This window comes from Notothenia coriiceps, unplaced genomic scaffold (assembly GCF_000735185.1).
Source record: "Notothenia coriiceps isolate Sejong01 unplaced genomic scaffold, NC01 NC01_scaffold00026098, whole genome shotgun sequence".
NCBI lineage: Eukaryota > Metazoa > Chordata > Actinopteri > Perciformes > Nototheniidae > Notothenia > Notothenia coriiceps.
The window spans coordinates 443,311-460,810 of NW_011358799.1; the positions used below are offsets into that span (position 1 = coordinate 443,311).

General features: G+C 41.0%; 1 protein-coding gene across 1 annotated transcript in view; it reads right to left on the bottom strand.

Annotated features, from left to right (window-relative positions):
- cunh2orf49 (chromosome unknown C2orf49 homolog) overlaps positions 1 to 3,941 on the bottom strand; it is a 17,687-nt gene extending 13,746 nt beyond the window's left edge. The window contains exons 1-2 of the mRNA XM_010784032.1: positions 3,804 to 3,941; positions 3,483 to 3,637 (exon numbers count right to left, since the gene is read on the bottom strand). Coding sequence (XP_010782334.1) covers positions 3,483 to 3,637; positions 3,804 to 3,914 — 266 coding nt within the window. The 5' untranslated portion in view covers positions 3,915 to 3,941. The remainder of the gene's footprint in view (positions 1 to 3,482; positions 3,638 to 3,803) is intronic.
- Positions 3,942 to 17,500: the final 13,559 nt, after the last annotated feature.

Sequence of the window (17,500 nt, forward strand, 5' to 3'; positions counted from 1 at the left end):
AGAGGAGACGTCCATAGCACCACCTCTGCCTCTGCATTTTCTCTGTGTTCTCTAGACAAAAAGAGAGGGGATGTCGCGTGTGTCTTGCATGGTAGAAGTCTGTACGTGAGTGAGCGTCGCGGCGTATTTACTGTACTGAAAGTAAAAGTCAGCAGCAGAACATATAGATTCTGTGAATAGTTTCCTTGTGCAACAAGAATCCAACTAAATCACATCTCTCTTACTCGGCCGTCTCAACAAGAAGACAAGCTTTCGCCTCTCTCCATGTCATTCAATATTATTGAACCTGAAGCTTGTTGCTTCTGACCTGGGAGACCAACAGAGTAATTCCCCTGTTTCCTCCGACTACCGGCTGGCAGCAGACAGGAAAGTTCACCACAATGCATAATGAATGCTATCCATGCTATCTGACTCTACCTACTCTCCTGACGGTTTGTGATGTTAACTGGAATAATCGCTATTTGCCATTAGCATTTCCCCCAGAATAGCCAAACCTGAAAAGCCGATAAAGAACGACAATGCAATGTACAATAACGCATGACTTTTTAACCACTGGCGTTACATGTTAGCGCCCTACTATAAATTGTGGTGTATCGTAAGCTTGAGATAACATTTACGGGTTTTAGGGTTAGCAACTCACAGAAGGAGTATGCCTACACTAATTTTTTGCGCTAAAATACGAACAAGTGGATTCTTTTCCATTGCATTGTTCATGCGGTCCCGTAATCATATGATGCTCTGTGTATAAAGCGCTAAATGATTTTGGCATCATGGATGTTGTTTTTTTTATCAAAGAAGCCCCCTTCTGCCTGAAAAGGTCTGAGAGCTCCAGCCCGGGGTGTGTCTGTATTTGTCTGGGAAAGTATTTCCCCCCCTTTTTTACGATCCTGTAGATCAGAGGACGACCCTTTGTTTTATCAGCTGTGAGAGCAGCAGTGTGATCTTGTTGCCTTTTTTTCTCTGATGCCTGTTTAAAAAACTATAGGAGTAGAAAGATCAATGAGTGATCCTGAAGTTGGAGTGAATACTTAAATTAAATAGATTAATGTGGTGATTTGAAGTAGTAAGGATCATATGAAATAAATAGGAGACAATGATTTTGCGCCTCGCTATTTAAACCATTAGTCTTTGAGTAACTGATTGTTACCATTGCATTGTGAATTTCATGGTAATCTTGTCTATTTAACTAAGAATTGTACCCTAGATTATATTCAACAGGAAAAAATTATTACATACAGTACATTAAGGAAAGAAAACGAGATGTTACTGATATATGAAGTGCTATATTGAAATAAAAAAGATTTAGTTTTTAGTTTTCACCTAGAATAAATATAGAGTACACAGCATTTTGTTATACTATTTAAAAAAAAAAAAAAGAACGAGAAAAAATACAAAAAACATCAAAAAAAATACAAAAATACACATATATATATATTATTCTATATATTCATATCTAATCTATCTCTCTCTATTATCAATCTAGTCTCTATATCGTCAATTTATATATAGTATTCTCCTAATATATATATATATATCTATGTATATATACCTATATATTAATATATATATATTATATACTAAATATATTATTATATTTATTTATTATATATATATTATATATATATGTAACAATAAGATTAACTAAATCAATAGGGTTACAATCCTTCAAGGGGGTCGCTATGGGCCAACTAATAGCAGCCCTCAGAAGTACCACCAAGGCCCCTGCCAAATGTGGCGCATATGTATGTATGACAAATATGGTAATTCAGTGGGGCCATAACATTTTTGCCAAAATTGCATGGCAATTTTGGGATTTCTCAAAGTGGGAGTTTTCACCATGCCCTCTTTGATATCACTGCGAAAAGATGTCGAGAGGTTTTGAAGATCAGATTAAAAGACAAAAGTAAGTGCCTGTAAAAAGCCGCTGTGCATAAGGAAATAGCTAAACAGCTTGAAGGCGTTTGAAACTCTTTGGAATAGGCTAGCTGAATATAGAAAGAGGTATAGAGCTCAAGCGCTGTGGTACGAGTGGTAGTGGATGGCTCTCCATTGAGGTTCCCGGCGCCTTCAGCATAGCAGTGAACAGATGATAAATATGATTCCTTAAGGCCTGTTTGAAGAGGAGACAGGGCTCAGAGTTTAGCCAAGAATGGTCTCAAGATGGCTTCTTTTGAAAATTCTGACATAGCAATGTTGAAACGACCTCATTGATTCGTACAAGCCCTCGACACCGTTGTGCCACGAACAACTTTTTGGAAGTAATCTCAGGTGCTGCGTCGCAGCATTCAGAGTAATTTGCTCACATTGGGTTCAACGCGTCAGAGCGAGCAAGTCATTTCATTGGACGAGAGGCATACTATGAGAGCTGGTCACAGGGATGCGTTCAAATTTAGTCAGTAATTTGAGGAACTGTCGAAATGGCGAACGCAGATAAAGTTGAGCTCGAAAATCCTCCAGCATCATTGAAGTCTCCGGTTTGGGAACATTTTGGTTTCACAGTTACGTACAAGGATGACGGACAAAGACAGGTGGACCGAACCAAAGCTGTTTGTCGGCATTGTTCAACTAAAATTGGTTACGCGGCTGGCAATACATCAAACTTGCACACTCATTTGAAAAGGCATCACCCGAACGTGAATATCACCGGTACCAAAAGAAAAAAGACTGAAGTGCAAACCCAACTCCCACTAGCATTTAAGCCTCCACCACTCACAAAAAGTTCAGACCGAGCCAAAGCTATTACAAACGCCAAATATCCTTATGTTGCTATGTTAGCAAAGCACTACCTGGCTGTATCTGCTACCTCTGTCCCTAGCGAGAGGGTGTTCTCCACAGCAGGAGACATTGTTAGTGCCAGCAGATCTGCCATTTTGGCAAGCAATGTGGACGCAAAGTAAATTTTTCTAAAAACATGAAAATACAATGACAAGCAAGTTATAATGTCAAACTGGCTGCTTAGGTACGAGTACAGTAGCCTACAGTTCAAATACAGATTATTTCAGTTCATCAAAATGCTGCACCTTAATGTTTATTTGTATTGTATTTTGTATTTATTTGAGTGAATATTCAGTTTAATAATAATTAAAAACCCAAAACTAATAGTTTATGTTTTGTGAGTACTAGTACAGTAAAGTTTAAATACAGATTATTTCAGTTCATCGAAATGCTGCACCTTAATGTTTATATTATTATATTTTGTATTTATTTGAGTGAATACATTATTCACAGTTTAATAATAATTAAAAAAATATATATATATATATTTTATGATAATTTTTTCTGCTGTACCGAAAACGTACCGAACCGAACCGTGACCTAAAAACCGAGGTACGTACCGAACCGAAATGTTTGTGAACCGTTACACCCCTAATGTTTACACTTTAGTATAGCTAGTTTTACTCAAGTCCACAATCTGAGTACTTCTTCCACCACTGGTTTATTGATATCTAGAGCCACACATGGATCAGCGGTGCCTCTCTGACCTGTGCCCGGCTGAGGACTGCCTCCCTCGGCTCTTCTCCATCCTCCTCCCCCAGCGGCTGTCCGGTAGTCTCCTCTGCGGCAGCGGGATGACATGCTGCAGGTAAAGCTCTGTGAGCCGGTCCCGACTATCACAGCCTCTGGTGCTGACGTTTTTCTGATTCAGAAATAAATCACTGTTAGCTCAGCTCATTCAAACTGCCGCTGATGAAACACACACACACACACACACACTGTTAGCCGGTATGCTAACATGAGGGTGTATTTCCTTAACCTACACATTCAATGACACTGTACACGTTTCTCTATTAACTTTAGCTCACCCCACACAAGACAAGCTGCAAAAACTCTGGGGACATCAGCTCAGGGTGCAATAATAGATCCACATCCAAGGAGCTGGCTGTCTTTCCATCTTGTTCCGTGTAAGCCGCCATGCTGGATGCGTCACTTTTCCCAGCATGCACCGGCTCATAACAACACGGTATGTAATTCACTCTTCCATGCTATTTCAAAAGAAAATGATATGTGCTGTATAAAAAGACATATATTCTGTAAGAAAATACATATATAATGTAACAAAGACAAATAAGATATAAAAAAACAAACATATATGATGGAAAACAACACATATGCTGTAAAAAAATACCTATATCGTGTACAAAAGACATGCTGTAAAATATATATGCACTAGGGAGATTTAAAATGTATATTTACAATTCTTGTAATCTGTGTAATTAACACAAAGACACAATATCTCAGGTATTATATCAGTGTTTGTACAACTTCAGGAGGAGGACATTTTTATAAACTTTCAAGGTGATGCATTTGATACAAATATTGTTTTTTCTTTATTCAACTAATTTTATGTTGGAGAAATGTTGCATTTACAAGAAGACATTGAATCACTCTATACCACAGTTGTACATAGAATTACAACAATATGGCAGCACTATTAAAGATATAAAAAACTAAGAAGGCAATCCAAACCAAACGTGTATTTATGTATATCCCTTTTTTTCACAGGGGATGCAAACTGCATTCTCCTTGGTGAAGCTTCTGTGTTACTTTGCCAAATCTTTCCAGTCCTATTTGTCGTGTTGGGAAGTGTGTTTCACAGCTTCACATCAATGTACCTGAGCTTTTTGGTTGTGGACCCACAAACAAACCAAAACCAAAAGGTCCCAGAGCGAGAGCCATGCATAGAAAGGAATGAGTTAAAAAATAATCAATGGTTTGCCTTTCAAATGGCTGGATGATTGGAGGGATTGACAAACTGACCGACAACATTTCAGGAACTACTGCAGCATTGGAGGAGTTGTCATGTCCTCGGATTAGAAAGTTAGGGACGTAATTGATTGAGTTAGGGATAATAATGGGATGTAAAGGCAACCATGAGGCCTTCATTTGCTGTCATGAGTTGGCACATGAGTACAGATATTAGGGCCTATTCACATTTTATACTGATTGTATTGACTCTTTTTCAGTGTGTGTACAGTTAATGGTAATTTTTGAATGTAAACCACTTACCCTTTTACCGTACACATCAAATAATCAACATATATTAAGAAGGGAGGAAAGTAAATATTTACAGCTTTCAAATTGGAGACCAAATGAGTAGGCCTACGTGTTGTATCACTGTGGTTCAGAATAATGTAAAAAACAATCAATCTTCATGAAATATTATTTAATTTGTTACCATTAAACAGTATCAGGGGCAGTGATTGAAAATGTGCATATGAACTTTAGATCTGACATCTTAAAGGTGGGGTAGGTAATTTTGGAGAAACCAGCTCGAGTGCGCTAGAATTTGAAAATACACGGCCGGAACAAATCTGCCACTTCCTTACAGAGCCCCTCCTCCAACACACACGAACGCGCACATGACCAATGAGGGCACGAGATAAGTTTGTGCACAGATGGAAGGCTGACAGGCAGGTAGGTAGGCCATCCAGTTATTTTAGCCAGGCCGGCTAAAATGATTGGTCGTGCTTTTTACAGCACCACGGCTTCCACCGATGAAATCTTTTTATGGGTTTTTTGTTTTTTCTAACCTGCAAGTCGCTCTTTAATGGATTTTTTTGTCAAAGCACTTAAGATATTCATTGCTATCGGGATGTTAAGAGCATTCCATGGAATATAACAAAAAGTGTATCTCGAGTCGGTTTCTCAAACTTAACTACATACATACCTACTTACCTTTAACTAAAAGTAGCAAATCAAAATTGTAATATTTTATTTTTAAAGAGGACATAATATTACGCTCATTTTCAGGCAATTTTTCTTATTCAGTGTCTCTACTGGGACATGTCTCCATGCTTTAGTGTTCAAAAAGCTCATAATGCCTGTGCTGCAGCACCTCTTTTCACTCTCTGTCTGAAACCAGAGCCCAGTCTGCTCTGATTGGTTAGCTGGCCGGATCTGTTGTGATTGCTCAACTACTTAAAGATTGTCCCGCCCATTAGCCTATCACCTAAAATGTATTGGAACGCTAGCCAATAGAAGTTGTACGTACTGTAGTGATGTCACTATGTTACGGAATTAAACAAAGGAATCCAATGGTGGGCGTTTTCAGTGTCTTTGAAGGAAACTCACTCTGGAGGGAGCTTTGGGATTTTACCCTTTGCAGACCATTTACATGCACAAAAACCTGTATCACACACGACCCAAAATCATAACGGGGCCTATTTAAATTTTTCTTTTTCTGTTTGCATACAAGAAAAGTGATATATGTAAGTGAGAATTACCAAATCTCTGGGAGCGTCTGAGTTATGTTACTGTATGTTATAAATATGAATGTTTCTTTTGGGTTTTTTACACACCTGGTTCAATAACGGCCTGAGGGTGTTTTTATAATCCTGGATTTATGAAACAGAGCCAGAAGAGAAATGAGATCTGAATGGCATTAAAAGTGAACTTATTCTTTAAACTCTGATGTGAGACGAACACAGAGAGCAGCTACAATAATCCTAGCTGTTTCTCTTCAGAGTTTAAAGAATAAGTTCACTTTTAATGCCATTCAGATCTCATTTCTNGGGAGACAACAGAGGTGCCGATGTTGATTGTTAGGTCAAGAGTGGGACAATCTTTTCCCGGAAGGAAAAGCAGTTCAGTCTTGTCAAGGTTGAGCTTGAGGTGATGAGCAGACATCCACTGAGAGATGTCTGCTAGGCTTTCATACTTAAAGTTTTCTGCAGTTCTTACTGATACAGAGACAGACATTTCGATCATCTGTCCCACCTCCATGATCATACCGAGATTTAATGGTCTTCATCTCAAATGGAGTTAATGACCCAATGTTATTTATTTACATTAACAAAAGTAAAATTTTACTTTAAATACATTAACGTTGATTTTAATATCCTCTCTTTCCTCATTCAGATTCATACGCCTCTCTCAATCATTTCAGACATTCGCATGTAAAAATGATTTATAAATTAATAGTGCAGAGATATAAATGATATATGGTGAAATAGAGGTGGCACGACACACAACATAGGTGCGGATGACAAAGTTGAATATTATATTGACTCTAAAAGGTCACTGCATTTGTGATGGTCAAGCATGTAATTGTAAAGTAATCATATACTTGTGCATTTAATCAACGTTTGGGTTTGTTTAGGATTTTAATGCAGTGTTGAATCAACAAAAAAAAGTATTATTGGAATAAATAGTCTCTCTTTAGCAGAAAATCAAGACCAAAACCACCAGACTCAGGGTAAGTTTCATCCCACAGGCCATTATACTATTACACCTGAGCTTGCACTATTTAATTTTTATTGTTGTTTTTTTATATTTATTGTTGTAAGTCTTGTAAATTGCACAGTTGAAGAACCTGCAATCTAAGTTTTTAATACATTACATCGTAGTTTTGTATATGTCATGACAATAAGACCTTTGAATCTGAATTTGAGATTCCCTCTCCGGAGGACAGGAAAATATCTACCCTTCTCCTTTCATCTCTTTTATCTCTGCTCAGCGCTGTGATCTCAGGCCACATCTGACCAACAGAGGGCAGTGCTGATCTGACAAAACAAAAAATATGAAGAAAAGGATCACTGCACACCTACACCCAATAAGATCATCACCACTCCTAACAATCTTTAGCGTATAATCAGAATCTTAACGTCAAAAAAATAATTTAAATATATTTTTTGTTTTACAAATTCACACAGCAGGATTTTTTTTTGTTGATGAATGTGGATTAAACCGATAAGAAGACACAGATATGAAGAAAAGAGACGGTTTGGTAGTCAGGAAGGAGGAGAAAAAGAGAAACTAAAGACAGAAGCAGGGAAAGTGAGGGATGGCGATTCCCCTCTCGGCCTCCCCTGTGGCTGGACTTGTCTCTGCTAATGACCCTGTCTGCTGGCTCACACAGACAGATGGTGAATTAACTCCAATTAGCCCATTCTCACCAGATATCCTCTGACAGCTCACACACACACACACACACACACACACACACACACACACACACACACACACACACACACACACACACACACACACACACACACACAAATAATCAGAAAAACCTGAAGCAGCTACATTTTCTCATCTTAGATTTTGTCAGAAAGTGTTGCATAAAAATGAAGGCTGTTTTATTCACAATGTATTTGATATTTAAAATTGAATTTAGCTCATATGGGATTTGAGCATTGTGTGTTATATGCTCAACGTATATTTAAAGAAGAAGTTGCTGTAGGATAGAAACTTGTGAGTCACATTTTGTCATCGTGGTTAACACATGCACTGTTTTACACACTTTCTCAGACACACACAAAAACCATAGACTGGAGACAGTTACCAGTGTGTGACTGTGACCTCCTGTCATTGTGTTCAGAGTTAGTGAGGTGTGACCGGTCATCGTTCATACGGTGCACATTGTGTGACTGACTGAACCCACATGACATGTCAAACAGAGCGTAGTGTGTGTGTGTGTGTGTGTGTGTGTGTGTGTGTGTGTGTGTGTGTGTGTGTGTGTGTGTGTGTGTGTGTGTGTGTGTGTGTGTGTCTCCACAGAGCTGTTTGTCAATATGATTGTCACTCACAGAGGACACGTATGCTTTTCGATTCATCACACTGAGGAGAACATGTCTCTTCCAGGAAACTGTCTTGGTGTTAACAGGTGTTGTCCCTGCTGCTAAAAGGGCTCCATCTGGGGGTGTGATTGGGCGGCCCCCGGCGACCTCTCACCTCTTCTGTAAACCGGGTCGGCAGGAGCTGAGCGCAGGGCAAAAGGTCAGCAGGTCAGCCACATACGCAGCCAGACACAATAACATTATCGAACACCGCTGCAATACAAACACTCTCATATTGCAGCAACATGACAGGCCATAAGCTTTTCCATCTATAGGAAGTGTACGTACACGCTGCCTGTGCATGTGAGTGAAAGTGTGTGTGAGTGTGTGTTTGAGCAGAGTGGAGTAATCCCTTTAAATCACTTTAGCTGTTCTGATCTATACTTCAGAGCATGGGGACAGTGTTGGCAGCAGCTGCCTGCGAAGGATGTGTGTGACCTCAAGGGCGCAGAGGGAGTCGTAACACTGAGCGACCTCTGACCCCCGCTCACACACACTGTTTACTGTAGCATCGACTCAAGTGGACCTCCTATTACTCTGTACAATCATCCCAACTCTCTGCTGTGAAATGTGTGGTAGTGTGTGGGTTTGTGTGTGTGCTTCTCTTGTCAGCATGACACTGAAGTGAAAAGACAAGTGTCATTGAATCATTATGTCAAGAGAGAAGGAGCCATAGAGAGAGAGAGAAAGAGGAGGAGAGATGAGAGGAAAGTGGGTTTAGGTGTAGAAATGTTGACGTGTGTGTCAGTGACATAAAAGATAACCAAAGGAGAAAGGGAAGATGAAGATGAAGGCACAAAGGCTGGAGGAGGGAACAATTAAGGAGATAGGAAAGGGGCTGAAAGGAGGGAGACATCCTTATCTAAGATGAAGGTTTGGACTTGCAGGAGACACATTTTTCATAGCTTCATTTCTGTTGCCGGTCATATCATTTTACTCACAAAGAGCTAAGATCTGAAAATGTGGTAAGATAGCCACTACAGCGGTGATGAAGCAAAAACCAGAGCCGTTAAATGAAAACAAGGCAACATTTTATCTAATCTATTATTTAAAGTAGGGGTTCCCTGGTGCTCGGTTTAATTATCTTAACCCTCTTTTGATCCTACAAAACACAAATAAACCTTGATACAAGATCTGAAAAGGCAGAGAGTTCACCGGTAATGACTTAAGTCAAGTTAATCCATCTGTGAAAGTGTCATTTTCATTTCTACAGATTGCCTTCATTTTCTTTTTTAATCCACTAACCAGTGTGTTTGTGTCGGACCTTAATGCATTCGATTTATTGGGTTCCCTCCCCATCTGACTTCCTTTTAAGTGCATCTAGATCTCAGCAATTAACTTGGTAGGTATTTTGTTACTGACAGCAGCAAATGGCAAAACTATCGAAATAAGTTGTGTTTAGAAAGACTTTTAAAACAATAACGCTTGTCTGTATTTGTTTGTTAGTTCAATATCTACAACCTGGGTCAGTGTCTCCCAGTTTACTGTGGATCAATGGCTGCCTGTGGGATGGAACGTTTTTCAATGTCCTATACTGCAGCTCAGTAATGTGCTTCTGTCATCCAGACATACAGAAAGAATGGGCCTGAAGACATGCAGTGACACATATGCAAATACACACACACATACACACACACACTCTCAGTCATCATGTCTCCTTTTCTCTCCTCCCTCGGCGTGTTGCTCAGTGTGTGAACTCTCAGTTACAACACAGAGCCGTGTTTTTATGCTGCATAAATTTATGCATTCTTGTGTTTTTCTTTCTTTTTAATAAAGCTCTGCTCCACTTGTGTGTATTTTACCAGCACGGCACTGTTGTTGTGTGCCTCATAAGTGCTAAGCTTTCCCCCTCTCCTCCTCTCTCTTCATTTACTTCCCTCCAGGGCTGATGTGATTTAAGGCTGTGCTTGAAGACTGAGGACTGGGCCGTTATCTGCCTGTTATTGATGCGAGCTGTAACTCTCACTGTCCACACTCTACAGGCAGCGGGAGAGAGAGACAGCGGACTGCTGCTCTAAAGGATGGGTGGAAGGAAGAAAACAGTGGAGGGATAATGCCGGCAGATTGATGGTTTTCCACAGACTGTGTGGCGTTTTTCATGGATTTATGTAAAAACAACAGAGTGCATGTTAAAGAAATGTAGAGATTTCTTCCAGCTTTCAGTTCTTCCCCATTAGTTTATTCCAAACCTCCCTCTTCTTTCCTTCCTATTTCCTCTGCTTTTACGCCCTCCCTGGCATCCCCCCCCCTCTCTCTCCCTCTGTACATTATGTAGATGTCAATAATTTAGCACAAGATTCAAGAATTCAGTACTTAACAACAGGTTATGATCTTTGCTATAAAAGCCAAGCCATAAAATATGCGTTTGTGAATAAAATATGACTGTCTCTTTCAAAGCAGCTGAAACCTGTCAAGATTGCCATTTGTTTTCTGACAGTATCGCGGTGAAGTGACAGTTCAAAAGCGGGGGTTTGTCTTTATCTTGGCAGGTTTTCAATCTTTGCTCTATTTCTGCACACCGCGGAGTATTATTTTGTATCTATTGTTTTGTAGACCGTCTTTCATCTCCGGGGCTTTGTTGTTTTTCTCTCCCTTGCCGTCTCTCGCTCCTCTCCCCCTCTTACATCCTGACTTCTTTCTTTTCTTACTTTTTACAGTTTTATCATGTGTTGTACAGTTACAGTAGTGGGATTGATGCACATAAACAGCTAACACATCCCATTCTAACTACCCCTCCATCCTCCATTCACCTGCCTCATACAAACCACCCGGCATTAAATGTACTGACACTTCCTTCTCCTCTCTCCTGCCATCCTTCCTCCCTTTGCTTTTCCTCCACTCCTTCTCCTAGCATGCCTCTCCTCCTCCCCCCCTCTACCCCACAGGCCTGGAGATCGTTCCTTTGTTCCTGACATCTGTTTTGTTGGGTGATTAATTGAGATGAGCATGTGGGGTGAAGGCCTGTAGAGGGGGAGCTCAGACCCCCCAGGTAATGTGGATGTGTTTCTGTGTGTGTGTGTGTGAGTGTGCGTGCGCGCGCGCGCGTGTGTGTGTGTGTGTGTGCGTGTGTGTGTGTGTGTGTGTGTGTATGTGTGTCTCTGGATGTGTGTTTGAAGGTGTGCATGTCTGTGTTGGCAGCAGAGCTAGAATAATCCTTGATCTGGTTAGTCAGTGCAGACTGCCAGGATTTCCCACAAGAGCCATGGAGTATGAAACATCTGAATATCTGTTATCTTAATAAAATATTTTGAATAGCTGCTTTCCTTCATCATAAAATCTCCTCAGTCTTTCCTTAGTGTTTTAATTCAGCAGTGCAAGATGTTATGTGACAGCTGACTGACAGCTGACAGCACCAGCATGTCAGATATCCTAGAAGGCAGAGCAGTGATATTCAGAAAATAATGATACAGTTTAACGACCATAATGCATCACTCCAACACATCTGTCGGATTTACAGTAAATTAGAAACATGCAGGTAAGTACGGTGACCTTCAAAGCGATTCTCAGCAAAAAAGTGGTCTACAAAACACTCTAGAGATAGGTGTCTCTTCAGAATTATATTTAAAAAAAAATACATATGAAAATCATGCATTAGAAACACACATTATCTGGATGACACACATTTGCCGCCAACAATATTAACCCTTGATGCATCAGTACATCTCCTGGCTGGCTACATACTGTGTGTACTGTTGTCTTTGTTAAATAATTACAGGAATATATTATATTCAGTTGGTTGTTTAAAGAGAAATGAAAAATGAGCATTCCAAAGCCAAGATTGATCTTTATTCTTACGTTGTCTAGATGCAGTCAATTCACTTCCTGTAATTGATCCTAAAAAGACAGATGTGTAAAATGTATTTAGAAAGTCATTTAGAAAATATCTCCTGATAGTGATTTATGAGGCTTTGAGGTCAGAAAGCATCTGAAGTGACAGACGCAGGTTTAGAGGTTTAGATGCCGGGTCAGAGGACAGGGGTCAGGCCAGGGCAGGGAAATGTGCTGAGAGAAGTTCAAATCCCTACTGTGGAGCTCTGCCCCATTGATTCTGGTTGTGGAGGGGTATTTTGTATCCCGAGTGAGGGTATGGTAAGCGATGTGGTGCCCAGGATGGTGGCACTGTGAAGGTGGGACAGGACTGACCCAGAATGGCTGCAGGATGGAGGAGCAGATACATACAGAGATAATCACAAGATATCACGAACTGGGTAGACAGAGCGGGGCCAATCAAAGACACACACACACACACACACACACACACACACACACACACACACACACACACACACACACACACACACACACACACACACACACACACACAATGTCACGGCAGCAGGCTAATTTCCCACTCAGTGTGTGTGTGTCATTGTGTCTGTCATACTTGCAAATGGACAGATGGACAAGACACACAGATAGATAGATACGAATGGGGAACAAATTAAAGGGGCACTCCACCGATTTAAAACATCAAGCTAATTTTACTTGTCACAGCCTTCTGGAAACGGTTGTAGAATGTATTCTGTGGCTCTAGAGGGACCTCTTTAAGGTCTAAAAACGAATCAACCCTGATGATGGCATTGCAATTATTATCATATATTATTCATCAGACAGGCAACACTGGGAGTTTGAAAAACAAGAAGGGTCTTTTCAGGGGAGAGATTGGCAGGAAACATGCAGGGAGAAAAAGGAGTATGACATGCAACAGAGGTATCAAACTAGGAACGTCAGGGCGAGTAAAAGCGGAACTAGAAAACCTCATTCAAAATGTCTATGATATTTGCAACAACACTGATGACTAAAAGATCAACTAGACCTATTAAACAATATGTTGTCTGAATAGTTTCATGTGTCTAAGAAAACTGTATTTTTTTTAAAAGATATTATAATATTTAAAAAATCTGTCTTCCTAGGAATAGAAAATTAGAAAGCAGAGATTGCAGCAGTTTGCAGATTGCAACAGTTGGAAAATGTGACTTTACAAGTAGGCTTTTGTCATAGGCCTATGGGTATATCCAATTCTCAGCAACACAAGTAATATTCTATGGCACAAACTTTTTCTAAATCATGAACTTGCTGTAGCTTATGCTGATTTTTCCTAGAAAATGGAAAGTAAACCACAAGAACATAACTTCTTTTAGAAAAAACTTCCAGATCAAACAAAAACACACCTCAGAGCAGAAGTCCAAATTCCCATCCAGTATGTGTGTCACTGTGCTCTGCTCATACTGTACTTGCAAACGGACAGATGGACAGAGAGGGAGATAGAGAGAGAGATTTTGAATGGGTGGAGAAGTACAGTGAAGCCCTGTGGCTCAGACCCATTAACAGTCTTAATTTATGCTGCTCTGCATGCTGTGGTGGGACCACGTAATGTTTGTGTGTGTGTGTGTGTGTGTTTGTGTGTGTGTGTGTGTGTGTGTGTGTGTGTGTGTGTGTGTGTGTGTGTGTGTGTGTGTGTGCTGATTCAGGGCTCCAGCAGGCCACACTCTGGTTATACACGTCTAAGTGAGCATGTACTGTATGAATGTCGTGTTTAAGATAGTTTTGTGGGCGGACAGGCACCAGACAGCCTGAGTCAAGAGTTTAGCTAAGGGGCTGAAATACGTTTTTTAGGGGAAGGAGGGGGGAAACAGCATACTTCTATCCCATTTCATCCTCACTTGCTTGCACACATATTGAGGCTGACACCATCTCACACATACAGTATGCACCACACAGGCAAAGACACACAGCAAAAGCCAAGCCAAGTTACTTTCTAAACCTCACTAACACTGCAGTTTAGGGTCTTATTGCTAGTTTGGAGGACTGTGGATCGTTTGTAAGTGTTTCTATAACTAACGCTGATGGAGTTGTGGATTCAGTTTCATGTCCCAACAGTTCCTGTCCCAGAGATTTGTACTTATTTTTCCTATCCCTCTTGAGGTCACAGTGTACCCATCAGTGTCCAATTAAATCCCCGGAGGGATGGAAGACACCGAGAGGCTGATGAAGAGGAGAGGAGAAATGATGAGAAGGATCAGTTGAAAGAAGCGTCCTCGGGTTTCTCTATACAATATGTGCATAATGACTTCCACTGACAATTATCTTTGATCCAACACAAGCCCCCCCATACCCCTCCACCCTCTCCACATCCCAGCATCCATCCCCTCATCTCCCCGTCACTTTATCCTCCGCTCTACCCGTCGTCGATGCACCATCTTTTAATCTTTCCCTGCCTCTCTTGCGATGACGCCCGTCCTCTGTCGTTTCTTTTAACGTCTTTACTCAAAGTGACTTCAGGAATGACAAATATATTTACAATGTGTCTCGTCAACACACACTCATGTACACACACATTTAAAGACAACCCCCTCCCCTTTTATGTGAGTGGATACAGAGTGACTGGGTAATGAGGCTCACTCACTCGGGGTCAGCGACCTCACCAGCACTGAGATGAGGAAGGGAGAGGGTGACAAGAACAGAGGGGAAGCAGGAATACTAGCAAGATGGTGAGGGCTTTTTCAGTTTTTTTTATCATTTCTCTCCCTTTATTTGTCATCTTTCCCGTGTTCCCTGTCAGCAGCCAGAGTGCTGCATGGACGCAGGGGAGAGAAGGGGGAAGGAGCAGAGAGAGAAAAATGTTTAAGTGCTGATGGCAGCCCCTGGTTGCTGCAGGGACCGGGGTGTCAGCTTTTAGTCTGCCACAGCATGCATCTGACAGGCAAATGATAGAGAAAGAGCGAGGCAGAAGGAGATGAGAAGAAAGGAGAGGAGAGGTGAGGAGATGGGAAGAGAGGAGAGGAGATGAGAAGAGAGGAGAGGAGCTTTTTTTATTCAGTAGTGTAGTTCATGTTCAAAAAGTATATATGCTTTTCCTTGTGAAGAAAACATGTTATTCTTGGATTTGGATTAACGCTTTGGCAATACTGTATGTCACTATGGTCATGCTAATAAAGCTATTTGAATTGAATCAAAAAGAGGAAAGGAGAAAACGGTAGGGTCTTGTGTCTGCGATGATGTCGGTTTTAAACAAAGAACAAGAGCCCCCATAAGGAGAAGGAGGCCTGTGGGATAGGTGAGGCTGGTATTTCATTGACCACCTCTCTTTTTCTCCCCCGTCACTGTGTGGTGATAGATAGAGTCATACTGCTCCCTCTGTGACAGGCATTCCCACACGTTTCCACGGCAATGAGGTCAGAGGTGGACACTCGTTATTGGCTGTTGTGTGTAATCATCGCATATCGTGCTGTGTGTTTGTTGGCCCTCCTCCTCCTCCTCCTCTCTTGACCCTGACGACCCAGTTCCGTGCAGCAGAGCGTGACCCCCGGGGGCCAAAGGGTCCCGACTGTCTCGACCCCAGAGGTCAGGGGCGTTTGCAGAGTGTTGGTGGACGTATTTCTGTGAAGGTGAGTGTGTGTATGTGTGTTATGCTTAGGATGACCATATATAAATGAAGACATACACATTTTAAGATTTAGACATTAAAATTAAATACAGATTTTCAGCCACACACACACACAGACAAACACACCAGAGAGTTTGGCAGGAAACCCAGAAAAGGGCGCAAAGGCATGCAAACCCACATAGTCAAAGACACACACACACACACACACACACACACACACACACACACACACACACACACACACACACACACACACACACACACACACACACACACACACACACACATTCAGATCCTCAGGCTGCTGTACTGCATGCATGGCATTTGATAACTTTACTCTAAATATTGTTCATAAATTGCACAGCAGCAGTTCTACATACACAAGTAAACAGTCTGTTTTTAGTTTGCAGAATAGTTTTTCTTAAAGGTCAGACTAAAAAGCTTTCGGAAATACAGGGAAATTTCATTGAGCAAAAGGAAGAAAAATACATTTAAGAATTCCAACATATCATGACAAATCTATACATATTGGATGATATGATATCATTAAGACCGGATAACTCTGATCTTGAGAGCCTGAACTGATTTAGTTAATGTACCTAAGTGGTGCATAAGTATCCCTAAATATTACTCTCTTGCTTCTCAATTTCTTCAATTTCTCCCCTCTTGTCACTTTCATTTGACTTGTGTTCAGATGTCAGGTGGGCTCTGCCTCGTACATCAGGCTCTCTGCTATGTTGGAGCCAAAATTCAATCTGTGCTTATTAAAGTAGGACACGAGGTGTTGTGTGTATGTATATGTTTTAGTGGGTGGAGAAGCTGCTGGCACGCACACATTTGTTTGACCATATTTCCATTCTGTATGTATATCTATGTGGAGTCTTTGTTCATTCATGCAGGGGCTGAGATGGGTGCTGCCTCAAAGGAAGCTGCTGTCAGCTCGCTAGTGTTGTTAATTGTGTGTGTGTGCGCTCGTGTGTCTGTGTGTGTTTGTGCATCTGTGTGCATGTTTGTGCTCACTAGTGTGTGCCGATGAAAACAGGGTCGAGGTGTTCCACCTCAAGGGCACTGTTATTAATGAGATGAATAAAATACCATGACAACAGCTTGATAACACAAAGGAGATGAAAACCACACACCCATGCACACACACAAAGATATCATATGGGATCTGGGCGACTTTATCTTGCCAAGAAAAAAAAAACAAGAATAAAAGTACAAAACAACCATAATCTATTTTTTATGTTTTCTATCCTCCAGAGACAGTGAAAATAAACCAAAGACGGGGTGTAAAAGAAAAGGAATGAATAACACAACATGTTTGGTGATGTCTCTACTAGAAAACAAACAAGTGAGCAAGTAAGCAAGCAGACCCTAATTGGTCAAAGAGCTGGTGTCACTAATGAGCTCTTAATTAACAGATGATTCACTTAAAGCATGTGTACAGCCAACAGCAACACACACACACACACACACACACCCACACACACACCCACACACACACCCACACACACACACACACACACACACACACACACACACACACACACAC